This window comes from Chanodichthys erythropterus, chromosome 1 (genome assembly GCF_024489055.1).
Source record: "Chanodichthys erythropterus isolate Z2021 chromosome 1, ASM2448905v1, whole genome shotgun sequence".
Classification (NCBI taxonomy): Eukaryota; Metazoa; Chordata; class Actinopteri; order Cypriniformes; family Xenocyprididae; genus Chanodichthys; species Chanodichthys erythropterus.
This window is the reverse complement of record NC_090221.1, coordinates 28,148,531-28,163,203: the sequence shown is the minus strand read 5'-3', so window position 1 is coordinate 28,163,203 and position 14,673 is coordinate 28,148,531. Positions and strand designations below refer to the sequence as shown.

The following is a 14,673-nucleotide window of genomic DNA, read 5'->3' as shown; positions in this document are numbered from 1 at the left end:
AAAACAGAGATTCTTGTGTAAGGCAACACAAATTTATATTATTTATATATTTGCATTGCCTTACTCATCAAGGCATTCTAACTGCGTTTAGATGCATGTATAAGGAGAATATATGGGAATATCATTAAAGGAATAGTGATGCAGCAGTAAAAACGGCCTCATTCTTCAGATGGTATATGATCACACACAATCATTTGATATAACAACTCCCATGATAAAACAGCACATAATGTTGCACATCTACGATCACGTTTAACAGTTTTTAACTAGGGATGCTCACATTGACCGTTTAACCGTTAACCGAAAGTAAGAATTTTAACCGATTAATACTATCAGTTAAACGTTTTTTTTTTTTTTTTTGCTGTTTGCTGCATGGTTAAAGAAAAAATATGCTATATATACATATATGCTTATTTGTTAACTGGCAGGGCATTTCACACGTGCCAGACATATTTCGCTAAGCAACAAGCAAAATGAAGCGAGCGAAAAGAAGTACTGACCATTTCGATAGAAAGGGTCAGGCGCGCCGTTGGCACGGGGGACAGGGGGGATCCCCGCAGTTTTGAAAAGACAGAATTCGACCCCCGCACTTTTGATAAGGGCTGCTTCAATCAGATATTTTCTTTCAAATGAGACCATTTTCACGTTTCTGTGAGCTTTCGTTCATAAATAATCAACTGTTTTGTCGCAGATGTGAAGAAGAGGAAATGTGTGCTCTCGAACAGAGAAACACGCGATCTCCAAGCAATCAATCACAGCGTGCTAACGTTTTAGGACAGGTCGATGGTATTTAAATCGTGGCCGAACGTTAGCGTTTGTCAATCAACCAAAACCGTCCATTCAGAAACCGATAAATTTGACACTTTAAGGTAAGAGGCTGATCTCTCAGATTGACGCGCGAGCTGGCTTGACTGAAGTTTTCGTGAGGATTTGTAGTTTATGGACTGTTTTGAGTTCGGTAATTACATCTAGAAAGTTGAAAGCATTGATGGCATCTATAAAAGAGAGATCTAAAAGCGAAACGAAAATTATTGCCTCGACCGGCGACAGTGGGGAGGACGCACGAGAGGAGACCTGCGCGTTTAATTGGTATGTGTATAGCTACTGTAATACTGCATTTACAAAGCTCATCAGTGGCATGCACTTTGATCACGAAAGTGAAAGTGCCTTTTGCGGTCGCATCGCGGTGCCCCCGCGTTCCCATTTCTCTCGATGTGAACCGTGAGCTCCAGTCAATTACAATTTAGGGCCATGGTATACTTCATTTCCCGCATTCCGCTCAGTCTCGTGCGCGAGCCTTTCAAAGAAACTCCTTTGCCCATGAGCGCGGAAAGACGCGTTCGGTATGCACATGTGCACCGTCCGTGGCCATAACAATAACAATCCTTGAGGTAGTCCTGCTATTTTTATTTGACGGAAAAATGTCTAAAATACCGGTTGTTCAAAGCTTCAATGGATTCACCGTGTTTTTGTTTTGTCATCTTAATTTGTTAAACATTTAAGTGAAAAATATTTAGTGTAGGCCTATTTATTTTATGCCTTTTATTTAAATTATTTTTTTCTGTTGTCAGAAACGCTGCAGGTGCGTGACAATTTTATAATGTGAATCCAGGTTCTGTTTATCTGTTCTATGCTGCTGTTTGCATGTTAAAATAAACCCGTGGAAGACACAGACACTCGTCAATTGTATTTTTTATTTAATGTCATATATATGTCATATAATCATCATATAGGCTATACAATATTATAATCTTATCAGTTAACGGTTAATAATCGGATAACGAGCGTCGGTTGTCGGTCAAGAAATTTAACCGAAATGAGCATCCCTATTTCTATCAGATAAAGTAAGCTGAAGACATCCTTTGACTATATTTAGAATGAATACATTTTTCAGGTTTTTAAAAGCTTAAAAAGGTTTTAAAGCCAATACAGTCCATCAGAAAAAAGGAAAGACAGACGGATAGATCGATATGTTGCTTGGGTGTTTTAGCATGTTGCCAACATGTTTTAGATTGCTGCTAATGAGTTTCTAGAATTTATTAAGACATTAAGCCCGAAACACACCAAGCCGACAGTCGGCCGTCAGGCAGTTTTTGTTCGTCGGCCGACTAAGTTTACTCAGTGTGTTCCACACCGTCGACTGAAGTTGGTCCTCATCGGCTTTTTTTCGGCCGATTTGACATGTTGAATGACATGTCAATATTTGACATGTCTGATCATTCTGATTGGCTGTTCAGCTACTGCCACCTGCTGGTACGGAAAGGCTTCTTACGCAGGCACAGAACGGACGTGCTACTTGGCTGTCGGGTGTGACGGTTTGGTGTGTCAGGGCAACTTTGAACCCAGACTCTGCCGACATGAGCCAACCCCGCAGTCTGCTTTCTTCGCCACTAGTTTGCAGGCGTCGGCTTGGTGTGTTCTGGGCTTTAGAATGATTTAGCATGTTTTAATGTGAATCATCACACTGCTAGCATGTTTCTAGCATTTTCTTGCCAACATTTGCGATTTTCAAAACATTTGGTAACTAAAAAGAATTTCATAAAATTTAATGACAACATGATACAATGTTTACATGGTACAATAAAATATCCTACCGTTTTTATTAATGCTTGACACAAATTTCATGATTTCAGTTTATATGTTTGCGATACAATTCTGATCTTTGTTCAATATAGATTAATTTGAATAAATATCCGGTACAAAAGCTACATGTTCATTTTTCTCAAGGAAAAACTCAACTAATACTGTAAACATTCAGGGATTATTAAAGGTTAAAATTAACAACTCAAATTAATTATAGTTATCTTAGACATTTAAATCTGCTTTGAGTGCACAAATACTGCTTTCACAATGCCGCCTAAACACCTTCTGTGACCGTCAAGCAGATGGGGTCAGCAGCTTATATACAATGACCTTGCACGGTATGGGGAAAATGTGATTGGTGCAGACTGGTCCAATCAAAAGGTTGCAGGTCTTTAGCTGTGCTTTCGAGTTGCTCTCGCAATTCTCAATGTCATATGCCAAACGGTCTGTGCAGCGCATTGGCTTTTTTAAATTTGGTGTGAGATTTACCTGGGCAGTGTGAGACAGAGCCTTAAAGCATGTCTTGTGCCAAATGCAGTTTTATTTTTTGTTTTTGTTCATATATTTGCTTATATTATACACTGTCCAGAACAGGTAGACCTACAAGTTAGGGGAACAGTGCTTTGTGATGAACTGACCATACCTGTGCTGGTAGGGGAAGAGTTTAAAGAAGCCCCAGATCTCTTCCGACATGCAGGCATTGCACTCCATGAGTGAGAGAGATGGTAACAACACCTGATCAGCAATACTGAGAAAACAGCTCAGCAGAGAGTCCTGCCAAAGACACAGACAGATCCATCACTTCATATACCTCTATACAATCAGCTCTCACACAGGCTGGAGACCAGCATTCGCTCTCAGTCACTGCTTTAATCAAGGGCCCGAAAAAGAGATCTCTACTATATCTTGCCCGTATTGAATATCTTGGAACCGTTTAAAATCTCTCAAGAAAACTCATTTGGCCACTGCATTGGCCAAATGCATACAAATAAAATTAGCAGCTGTTCAGTGTTAAAAATCATTAACATTATTAGTTTGGGAGAATATATCAAGGGTTTAATTTGGTTTAAATTGGCATCAAAAAATGTCAAAATACACCATACAGTCAGCACTGATCTTCGAGAATTTAGCAAACAAAAAAGCCATAAACCATTGCTGTTTTTATACAACTTTAGATTCCCACTTAGGACTTTCCATGACTCACCGTTTTGTCCTTGATGTCTTGTCTGCTTTTACTTTGGTACTGAGAGAGAGAGACACAAATACACAGACAGACAGTGATCAATAGAGGCTAACCGACAATAAAGTGAGACTACACAACTCACACAGGTTACATTAAAGTGAGCCGAAGAGCTAATAACAGCCCTGATATAGAGCTCATCAACCTCGGGGACACACCATTACATTCTCTGACTCCCAAAAAATACAAGGACAATTATGTAATAATACTGGAGGAAGTCCATCTATCTGGCTATTAAAGCATAATGTACAGTAGTGAAAAGTGGTGAATCATTTCTACATTTATGTGAGCCAACACTCACACCCATTGTATAGCCAACATACAGTTGAGATATTTGTATTCATAAGGTGTTGTAATGATTGCAATTGTTTTTTTGTTTTTTTGCATCAGCACTATCCACCCATCCATCACGCAAACCACTTGTCCTATATTAGGGTCAGGGTAGTGTTGTCAAAAATATTGTTATTTTGCTATGTATCGATACTGAAATATCTGAAACAATTCCAATACTCCTTTCTGCAGTATCGATAAACCAGTACCAGATGCGCTTTCTTGCTCTCCTCTCATACAGAGAGTTGACAGGCGTTGTTGACATAGCCTTGGTGTGACCGGGTCAGAATTTCAGCAAGGGATTGTGCATAATTCTACTCCTTCCCGCAGACTGAGCTCACATCCGAAGAACACACACATAATAAAGCCGCCTCTAACATACAAATGCCAAAATTAGCTCTTTTTCATGGATTAACAGTCAAATATACTCAAAAATAATGTTACAATGTCTATCTTATACATATCTATATAAATAGTTGGCTATGATTGAGGGGAAAAAAACCTTTTGAATCAGTGCAAAAACAAATTAATATTGAGAAATACTGAAGATATAATTGCAGCCATGTGTCATTCTTCACCTCTTTCATAAAACTCTTGCCGAGTCGCACAATCTTGGCAAACAGGATGGGGTCATGGGACAGGTGAGGGCCCAGGTAGCACAGCATGGTGAAGACATCCCTGGAGAGATCGTCAAAGCTTTCGGCCGGCCGCGGTGCCTGTTTGTTCCGCAGAGGTGTCATTAAACCACCTTTGGCACCTTTAGGGACTCCGGCCCTAAAAATACAACACATTCAAAGAGCTCAACACACGGCTCAGCCATATACAACTGCTGTATAATTTTCACTTGTGCTTCTATCTCAGCTCTAGAGCCTGACAATACTGCTCAAAGCACGTCTCATGTGGACCATGTTCTGATCGCTGTAGGGTGTGTATGACCACGTACACACTGCAGGTAAATTCGGTGGTCAGCTCACCTTTTAGCGCTGAAACCCAATTTACACACAATTTAGTAATTTTAACCAAATTAACTCCAGAAAAATGCAGGTAGTGATGACCTCATTCACAAAAAAAAATTAATGCTGCATCAGAGATATGTCTCTTCTGTATGTGTACGGTGCAAGACACTCCATACATTCGTGTTGCCTGATCTTGCTAAAAAAACAGCGAACAAGAACAAGCTCATAATAAAAAAAACACAAATGATTTGTACACACACACACAAAAAAAAGATCACAATAACGTGCCTGCACCTGCCCACTTTAAAGGTGCCGTAGAACGCGTTTTCACAAGATGTAATATAAGTCTAAGGTGTCCCCTGAATGTGTCTCTGAAGTTTCAGCTCAAAATACCCCCTAGATTTTTTTTTTATTATTAATTTTTGTAACTGCCTATTTTGGGGCATCATTAAATATGGACCGATTCAGCGCGCGGCCCGTTTAAATAAAAAAAAAATCCATATGGCACTATTATTGTTAATTTTATTTCTTAATATAACAACTATTGTAGTTTTATGAGAACGTTTTATGAAATTGATTAGACATCCTTTTTGATTAAAATTTAAAACAACAATTAAAACAGAAACCAGAAAAAATAAAATTATAAATCTGGAATTTGGGAAAAAATAAAACTGATTTCATAATCAGAGTAATGGTTCTCTGTTAATTTAGAGCTAAACATAAACTCTGGATCTGTGATTCAGTGAGGCAGTCAGGATGATTCAGTGACTGAGTAGATGGCTGTAAACTAACACAGAACGTTGTTACAGGCCCAGAACAGAAGACGTGTCTAATAGCTGTACCTGCGGTAGAGCGGCTCCACGATCAGGTGAAGCAGTTGGCACAGTGCAATGGCGATGGCCTTGTGGGAGGTGGCGTAGAAAGCTGGCATCTGATCCATGATGCTCTGAGCGTGCTGCCAGTCACCGATCCTCAGCAGCGCCTCCAGCAGCCCCAGCTTCTGGTTATCAGGAGGCTGACATGAGAGGAAAAACAGATTAGAGGAGTGGAGGACACACCTCCACATACGGCATCATTACATGCTTTTCTGTTCATTATCTCGTCTGGTGAGTCTGAGGGGATTCTTATCTTCAGAGACAGACGACACACAACATCTGTGTTGTTTCATACAGCTTACAAGTCATACAAATGCAAAGTCTAATTACCCACAACTACTACTGCAAAACCTGGATATTCATATATTCAGTTGGAATGAGATAAAATGTTTAAACTAGGCTGCCACTAACAATATTTTGATAATTTGTGAATTTTGTTTTTTATTTATCTGATATTCCACATCATGCCCAATGCTCTGCATCGACTGCACAGTAAATGCACTCTGTCAAAGCACAAGAAAAAAATGAAACTATATTCAACAAACTTATAAACATGCTCTGAATGTCTTATCCACTTGTCCTCCATTTTTTAAGTACTGCAAAAGGTTTTCTATGCAAATTGTTTAAATATCTCTTTAACATTCTTGAAATCGAAAATGGTTGCAACTGTTTTATTCAAAGTCACATGTGTTAGAGAAAAGGAGATGCTCCAACACTTTTTTTTTTTTTTTTTTTTTTTTAAATTTATTTATTTATTTATTTATTTATTTATTTATTTATTTATTTATTTATTTATTTATTTATTTATTTATTTATTTATTTATTTATTTATTTATTTATTTATTTATTTATTTATTTATTTATTTATTTATTTATATATATATATATATATATATATATATATATATATATATATATATATATATATATATATATATATATATATATATATATAAAAAAAAAAAAAAAAAAAAAAAAAAAAAACCACTACATTATATTCGCTTTATTATTGGTATCAATCATTCTGGTTTACCATCTTCATTTGTCAATATGAAATGTGAACATTTAAATGTCACTCAATAATAAAACATTATCATTTAGCAGGAATCAAGGGGTCATATCATGGAAAACACAATATTCTTGCTCTGTTGAAATAAAATAACTTTGTTGTAATATTTAGAAATAACTTACAGCTTTACCAAGAATTTACCAGAGGTTGATGATTAATATATATTTTTTATATATAGTTCAAAACCCAGGGTTCCTACACATTTTCCATTTCAAAATTCCATACTTTTCCAGACTTAAATTTCCAGACCTCCTTCCAAACAATTTTCTGCCATTGGTAAGCCTCGGTCTCCTTTTCTATGTTTTCTCTGCTTCATGTTTGTAGAAGGGGTCTTACAGTCTTTTAGTGATTTTTACATCATTGTTTGATTGTTGAAATAAAGTTTTGTATTTAGTATTCACGTCTAGGCCCTTCTCTTCTTAAAACTACGTTCCCGTGTGACTTCTGTTGGGGATTAATCTACAAGTACTAATATATTCCCTGTTTAAAAGGGTAGTGACTTTGTTTCCCTTTCTGACCATACCACTCGCTACATATTTAATATTTAATTTGTTTAACATTCTAATAAATCGACACATTTACTTCATAGAAATCCTTCTCTGATTTATCCATTCTGTTCTGTTGTCAGTATTTGTTGATATCAACACATTTCTATAGAGTAGCCTACGAGTACGAGTAGCCTACAAAAGCGCAGTATCAGTTTCCGTAATATTTTAGAAATGCATAAGTTTATAAACATCTGCAAAGTAAAAAGAGGTGTAAAAGGTGGTGTGTAGGGGGGTCTGGGGGCATCCTCCCCCAGGAGAAGATTTTTGTGATTTTAACATGTAAATGAAGCATTCTGGTGCACTCTGACAACAACATAAATGGCAAAACCAACATTTGTTTCAAGTAAAAAAAATAATAATAAATTATTGACAGTAGGGCTGAGAATTGACACAAATTTCACAATTGAATGCGATTTTGATTCAGAAGCTTGCTTGATTTTGAAAATTTTGATTTTGAAAACTTTTGAAAATTTGATTTTGATTTGATTACCTTCGATTCAATATTGATTCATTTGGGGCCTATCAGGTCAAGTACATGGCAAATTTCCTCAAAGAAAAAAAAAAATTCTCTCAACTAATGCTGTAAATTATACAAGGAACCACAGCTGGTCCATCATTATAATAATAGGTTAAAACTGATTTGCAAGCTACTTTCATATAGGCTAAATTAAAGGAAGTTTATATAAATTTATGACAATTATTTTTCTACTCTTTTTTTATTTTTATTTAGGCCTAAACATTTAAATGGTGGCTGTCATGAAACAGATTTATACATTTAATATCGAAGCACATGTTAAGTACAAATACAATGAATATGCAATAGCCTATAGTGCATATATTTAGCAAAATGCTCCTCTTGAAGTTCATTTTTGTAGCTGAATAATGAGTTTTTGGCCATTGAACGGCTTTTCTGAGGTAGGCTAAATGTGATATTTTTACATGCTGTTTTATTGATGCCTTTCTGCAGTTGAAACAATGATTGATCGATTGCATGTGATACAGAATTCAGTAAGTTGTACTTTATCTTTCAACATACCTTCGGATGTTCAATCATGTTTATTTTGTGCTGTAACTAGTAAAGCAGAAGAGATGGTCGGTTCACGAGCGCTACATCGATCTATCACGCCACAGAGCACCAAGAAAGATCACAACTCACTCCAGTCTATGGGAAAGTAGCCCATTTTCCATTCTTGTGAGAATCCTGAGACACGCACTCGCCCTGAAAAAAACCTCTTCGGATCTACACGATTCACATAAATTATGTATTTTGTTTCAAAAGAGATAATTTCGCTGTAAAGTGTCTAGTTTGCAGGTATAATAAATTAGATAACTGAATAGAGACAATAGTCTGGAAACACAAATATTTTTCCATACTCTGATTTCTTTTTTCCATACTTTTCCAGACCTGGAAATTACTCAAATAAAATTCCATACTTTTCCATACTTTTCCAAACCACGTAGGAACCCTGAAAACCACAGCAAAAGCCAATATGCTATTGAACACAATCCTTTATTAATTAGCTAAATATTTACAAAGGCTATAGACCACTGTTTTGATTGACTGAGTATTTCTTTTTCTTATCAACACCGTTTAAAATTATCGATTTATTATTAATGCAACAGTATTGTGTATCGACGATAGAGATATCACCAAAGGCTGATGCCTTTGGCGATATCAAGGCAATAATTGGCTAGTTTTCCCATTAATCTCAGGCTAGTTTTATCAAATGAATATTAGGAACTACAATTAATTTGCCTTCCTTAAATTCATAACATCACCACACAACACTTGCGACAACACGTGCATATTAAAATTGAGGAGGACTCATTAAAAATGTTTTTAAAAGACTTTAAAACTGCATCCCATGTCAAAAGTGCTTGTTATAAATCTTTCTTTGGTTTGAGACTCCTTCACAGGCATAACTTTCATGCAAAGATTGCAAACCCCAGTGTCCCAGTGATCTCAAAAACAAAAGTTCACAACACAACCAAATACAGAAACTCGCTGTAAATACTCACAATGCACATACAATAAGGATTTTAAAACAAACAACAAAAAAAAAACCTTTCGCCTTTCAGGTAATCGACGACAACACTGGCGTGTATATATTGAACAATAAGCATGTCCCAGCCAGGTTTGTCACTTGTTTTGGGTCCCCTTGAAACATTTCTTTTGTCGCGCGTTTCTGTATTTGGTTGCGTTGTGAACTACTGCAGTACGTTAATGTATTTGGGTGCATTGCAAACTTTTGCTGCGTGTATCTGTATTTGGTTGCGCTGTGATTATTTGCAGCACATACAGTGCTTCCCACACCTAGACTTTACTTGGGCGGGCCGCCCACGTATAATAACGGCCGCCCAAGTATATTCGGAGACATATTTTTGCTTATTATTTTTATCCTCTTATACTTTTATATCCTCGCAAGTTAATGAAACCACCTGCGATCGATTAACTAGTCGTTTCGTACGTGCTCGTTATGTGTGCGCCAGAACTGTTTACTCCCGCTAACATTCCCAAGGGAGCTGCATTTTGCAAAGTCACAAGGCGGCGCTGTTGCGCGTTCTACAAGCTCGCGCAACAGTGCTTCAGACTGCTTCAAAGTGATTCTCAATCACAGAAAAGCGCAGATTTATGCCAAGCGATTGCTAATGAACTCAAGTTGATGAATTATTACAATGTCTACTTTATGGCTTGTTTATAATTAAGTCACACGCTAAGTTTTTTCTTTTTCTTTTGGGCATTATTGGTATTTTGGTTACACAATAAATTGTATTTAATTTGATTGCCATTTAATTCATAGTAAATTATTGTAGTCTCCCCCACAGAAAGAAAAGACTAAGAACATTTTTTGACACATTATTCATTTTATAAATTTTACTAGTAAAATCTGTGTCCTATTCACTGAGAGAGACACTATAATGTGAACCATTTAAATGCTGTAATTTTGCATAATTTACAATGCATAATAATGCATAATGTTAGTATGTAATTAAATGTATATGTTATTTAATTAAAATTAACTTCAATAAATAAAAATACTGTTAAAAATCACACATTGTTTGTCACATGTAGTAGACCATTTTTGTGCTGTGGGTAATAGGAGGATTTTTCACCCGGCTACCACCGCAAGTATATTTCAAACCTGTGGGAAGCACTGACATATATTGTCAAACTGACAAAGACGTTTTCTTAATTTGCTGGTGTTTTTTCTATTTGCATGTTTTCTTCAGTTGCAGCGCATTGAGCTCTCTCGGCCTTTACAGACTTTATAAACTTTATAGTAAATATAGCAATAGACAAAACTAATAAATATATTGCATGTACTTCTGAATGAATTGAAGATAGATATTTATAAATTGTATAACGTCATTAATGCCTATTGCACAGCATTTTAAAGTCTTGCATGCATTCTGTACGCATCTTGTTGTTATACAGTGAAGATTTAATTTAAAGTATTAACTTAGTACACAGCATGATTAAATGGCATCTTATCTCTGTGTTTGGAAGTACATTTTGTGAATGCCCATCAGACGCAGAGTCCCTGAGAACACGCTGAGTGTCTGTACAAGCACCGCTGTAATCAAGCACCTGATCAGCCAAGCAAAAGGCATTTATATAACACTGACATTTACAAGGATTTATACCATTAAATTATATACTCTTCTGTGGTCTTGTGTCAACAAACTAATTTTCTGTCAATTTGGGGATTTTTTTTATTTCATGAATAAATAGGATATATAGGAATAAATAGGAAGTTAATATTACCAACTGTTTCTATGCATTTATTTTGGATTTATTGTCAGTTCACATGGGTAGGGTACTTTGTAACTGTGTGTGTGACCGAAGACCATTTATGACCCAGGAAAAACACTATAAAAGCATTCTGAGGGTCTCTCTGATGTGTGATGGAGCTGTACTGCACCTCTGAGTATATTCAGACTGGAGTCGTTCAATCACAACTGATGACAGCAACAAAGATGAACAACAAGATTCTGAAGAGATTTCGTCTGAAAATGTTTTCATGCTTTAAAATAGCTTGAATGTACCTCTACACCCTTGCTTCATTTAGTATATGCAGATGAACGGATTTAGTGTACACTAATGATGAACATGCAAATTAGTCCCGGCCTCCACTTAATCACACCAGCTCGAACTACCAGATCCACTTACAGTAATGTTCAAGCACTTGGATTCGTCAGTATGGCTTTGGAACGACATGACTGAACAATGACCATTTTTATTTGTGGATTACTACTCCTTTAATAGCAACATTGAACAGTCATTTTCACATTTCTGTCTGGTGCCACTAGTGGTGCAGGAATGACATGCTTCAGTTTAAATTTTACTGAATAAGCTACAACAAAGATAAGTTACCTTCTCATTCTTCTCCTCTTCCTTCTCCTTTTCTTTCTCTTTGTCGTCTGTCTTTTCAGAGGGAACGACCACCATGGTGAGTTTGCGCGCAATCTGCTTGGCCTCCAGGATCTCTCTCTTGTGCTCTTCAACAATGCTGGAGTCCAGTGGAAGGAGCTGAGGAAAGAGACATAAAAGTGTTAACATTGGCATCAAAGGGCATAATGACCACACACACAAAAAAAAAAAAAAAACAGTACCCAGTTGCATAAAGCACCTTATTTTTGTGTGATACTTAAACAATGATTTCTTCTTAGCTAAGGGAATGATTTGAGGGTGTTGCAAATAATCCTTTAAACACTTCTCTTAGGTAAAGCCAGGTTCACACTGTGCAATTTTGACCACAATTGGGCCGTTTCCTCGTTTTTCAAGAGAAGCCATAATCAAAATTAAGACTAAAGATTATTTTTGTTAGTCACCATTTCATGACCATGTGTAATGCAGCTCACAGTCACCGAACATTTATGGGTTGATGTAAAACTCAAGTTTTCTTGCGTGCGTCAGTTTAACACGTTTGATTTTCTTACAGTCTGACATTAATGACAGCTGAGATCCCACAGTGTGACATGAGGATTATGTTCATTCAGTCTGAAAAGCAGCAATCGTAAAAAAGCTATTATAAATGGCACAGTGTGTGCCCGGCTTAAGGAAACTGTTAATTGATTTACGACAGAGACACAGGATTTGCCATAAACACCTATTGTTGCCATTGACACGTTATTTCTTAACACAGATTGTAGTAAATTTTCACAGAAAACAGCATAATATAGATAAAGAAAACAAAAAAGAAAACCAAATATTAAAAAGAAAAGATCCAGACAAGATGTAAACTGAAAACGATAGTTAAACCAATAATGAAACTTTATTAATTTCATATTCATTTATAAATTCTCAATCATTACGAACCCATAAGACTTTCATTCATCTTTGGAACACAAATAAAGATATTTATAATATTCTCTCATCATTTCTGTCCAATCATTGAAATACATAAAAGTAATCCACATGCTGTTTCAGAAGCTCAAACGTGCATGCTTGAAGTGCAACCAATGAGGACTGTTCTCACATGCACGTTTGATCTTAAGTTCACCATATTTGATATGTGCTATGTATGTAATTTGATTAATGCTTATGTGATTAAACACCTAAATTATTATCTGTTTATCATATAAAGCAGCCAATTGTGTTTCGTTACAAGACTTGGATTGAACCTGCTCGCTCCATGTAACACTTAAGGTGAAGTTTTCCAAACCTTATGTCACAATTTTTATAAAAAAAAAATAAAAATAAAAAATTTCAGTTATGCAACACTTATTTTTAAGGGATTACTCAAATGAAATATAGACACTTAAGGGAAATTCTAAGGACACTTAATTCTAAGTTTGACATTTCACCTTAAGGAACATTTGAGTGCTATTTTCTGCAACACCTGTAAGTTTAAGGGAAACCTAAGGACAATTTTAGGGGAAAACTGCACTTAACCGAGCACAGGCCTGTTCAGATGGGGTCACTATTTGATATGAATCAGAGCAATGCACCATCAAGTTGTTAAGAACAAGCTCAGTTTGTCCAGGGCTAATTACACCCGTCATGTGTAGCTTAATGCATATTCTCCCATGGATTTAACAGTGATATTAAAACAAGCCTTCATATTGTGTATTTCTGTTGCAGATTTTGTAACTATTTTCCTCTCTGAATATGAAATGTGAATATCAAAATGGCATTACCCCAAGCATGACATTAAGCTGGCACTATGTTCTAAGCTGCTCTATTATGAGCGTGATGCTCCAGATACATGTAGATCCCACATCAACAGCAAATATTCAATCTTGTCCACATGGACATTAATACCATGTGTAAATTGAGTCAAAGTGCATCTGCAATTCTAATAAGCAGAATTGTGTTTTTAAACTACCTTAAAGGACGCCATTTTTCTGCTTGTTTTGCTCAAAAGAAATATATTTGAAAATACTGAATCACCTTCAGCCAGAAAAGGAAGATGCGGCTAATGTACAGTATGAACAAGTTAATGTCATCACCTTTCTCCCAAAGGGTTAGTTCAACCATAAATAAAAATTCTGTCATTAATTACTCACCCTCATGTCGTTCCACACTCGTAAGACCTTTGTTCATCTTTGGAACCCAAATTAAGCTATTTTTGATGAAATCCGATGGCTCAGTGAGGCCTCCATTGCCAGCAAGATAATTAACACTTTCATATGCCCAGAAAGCTACTAAAAACATATTTAAAACAGTTTATGTAACTAAAGTGGTTCAAACTTAATGTTATGAAGTGACAAGAATACTTTGTGCGCCAAAAACTTTATTCAACAATATCTAGTGATGGGCAATTTCAAAACACTGCTTCATGAAGCTTCAAAGTTTTATGAATCTTTTGTTTTGGAACAGTGGTTTGGAGCGTGTACCAAATTGCCAAAGTCACACTTTTGAAAGTGTTAATTATCTTGCTGGCAATGGAGGCCTCGCTGAGCCATCGGATTTTATCAAAAATATCTTGATTTGTGTTCCAAAGATAAATGAAGGTGTGGAATGACATGTGGGTGAATAATTAATGTGCATTTTTGTGTGAGCTAACCTTTGAAGACCCACCAAGTGTAGTAGGCCTATCACTACTAAAATAAAATCAACAAATTTGGC

At 36.2% G+C, this 14,673-nt stretch overlaps 1 protein-coding gene across 2 annotated transcripts in view; it reads right to left on the bottom strand.

Moving 5' to 3' along the window:
- Window positions 1-14,673, bottom strand: part of thoc2 (THO complex 2) — a 108,102-nt gene that overhangs the window by 67,652 nt on the left and 25,777 nt on the right. For both annotated transcript variants that reach the window (XM_067387932.1, XM_067388817.1), the window contains exons 10-14: window positions 11,977-12,132; window positions 5,952-6,124; window positions 4,732-4,927; window positions 3,788-3,826; window positions 3,227-3,357 (exon numbers count right to left, since the gene is read on the bottom strand). In XM_067387932.1, coding sequence (XP_067244033.1) covers window positions 3,227-3,357; window positions 3,788-3,826; window positions 4,732-4,927; window positions 5,952-6,124; window positions 11,977-12,132 — 695 coding nt within the window. The remainder of the gene's footprint in view (window positions 1-3,226; window positions 3,358-3,787; window positions 3,827-4,731; window positions 4,928-5,951; window positions 6,125-11,976; window positions 12,133-14,673) is intronic.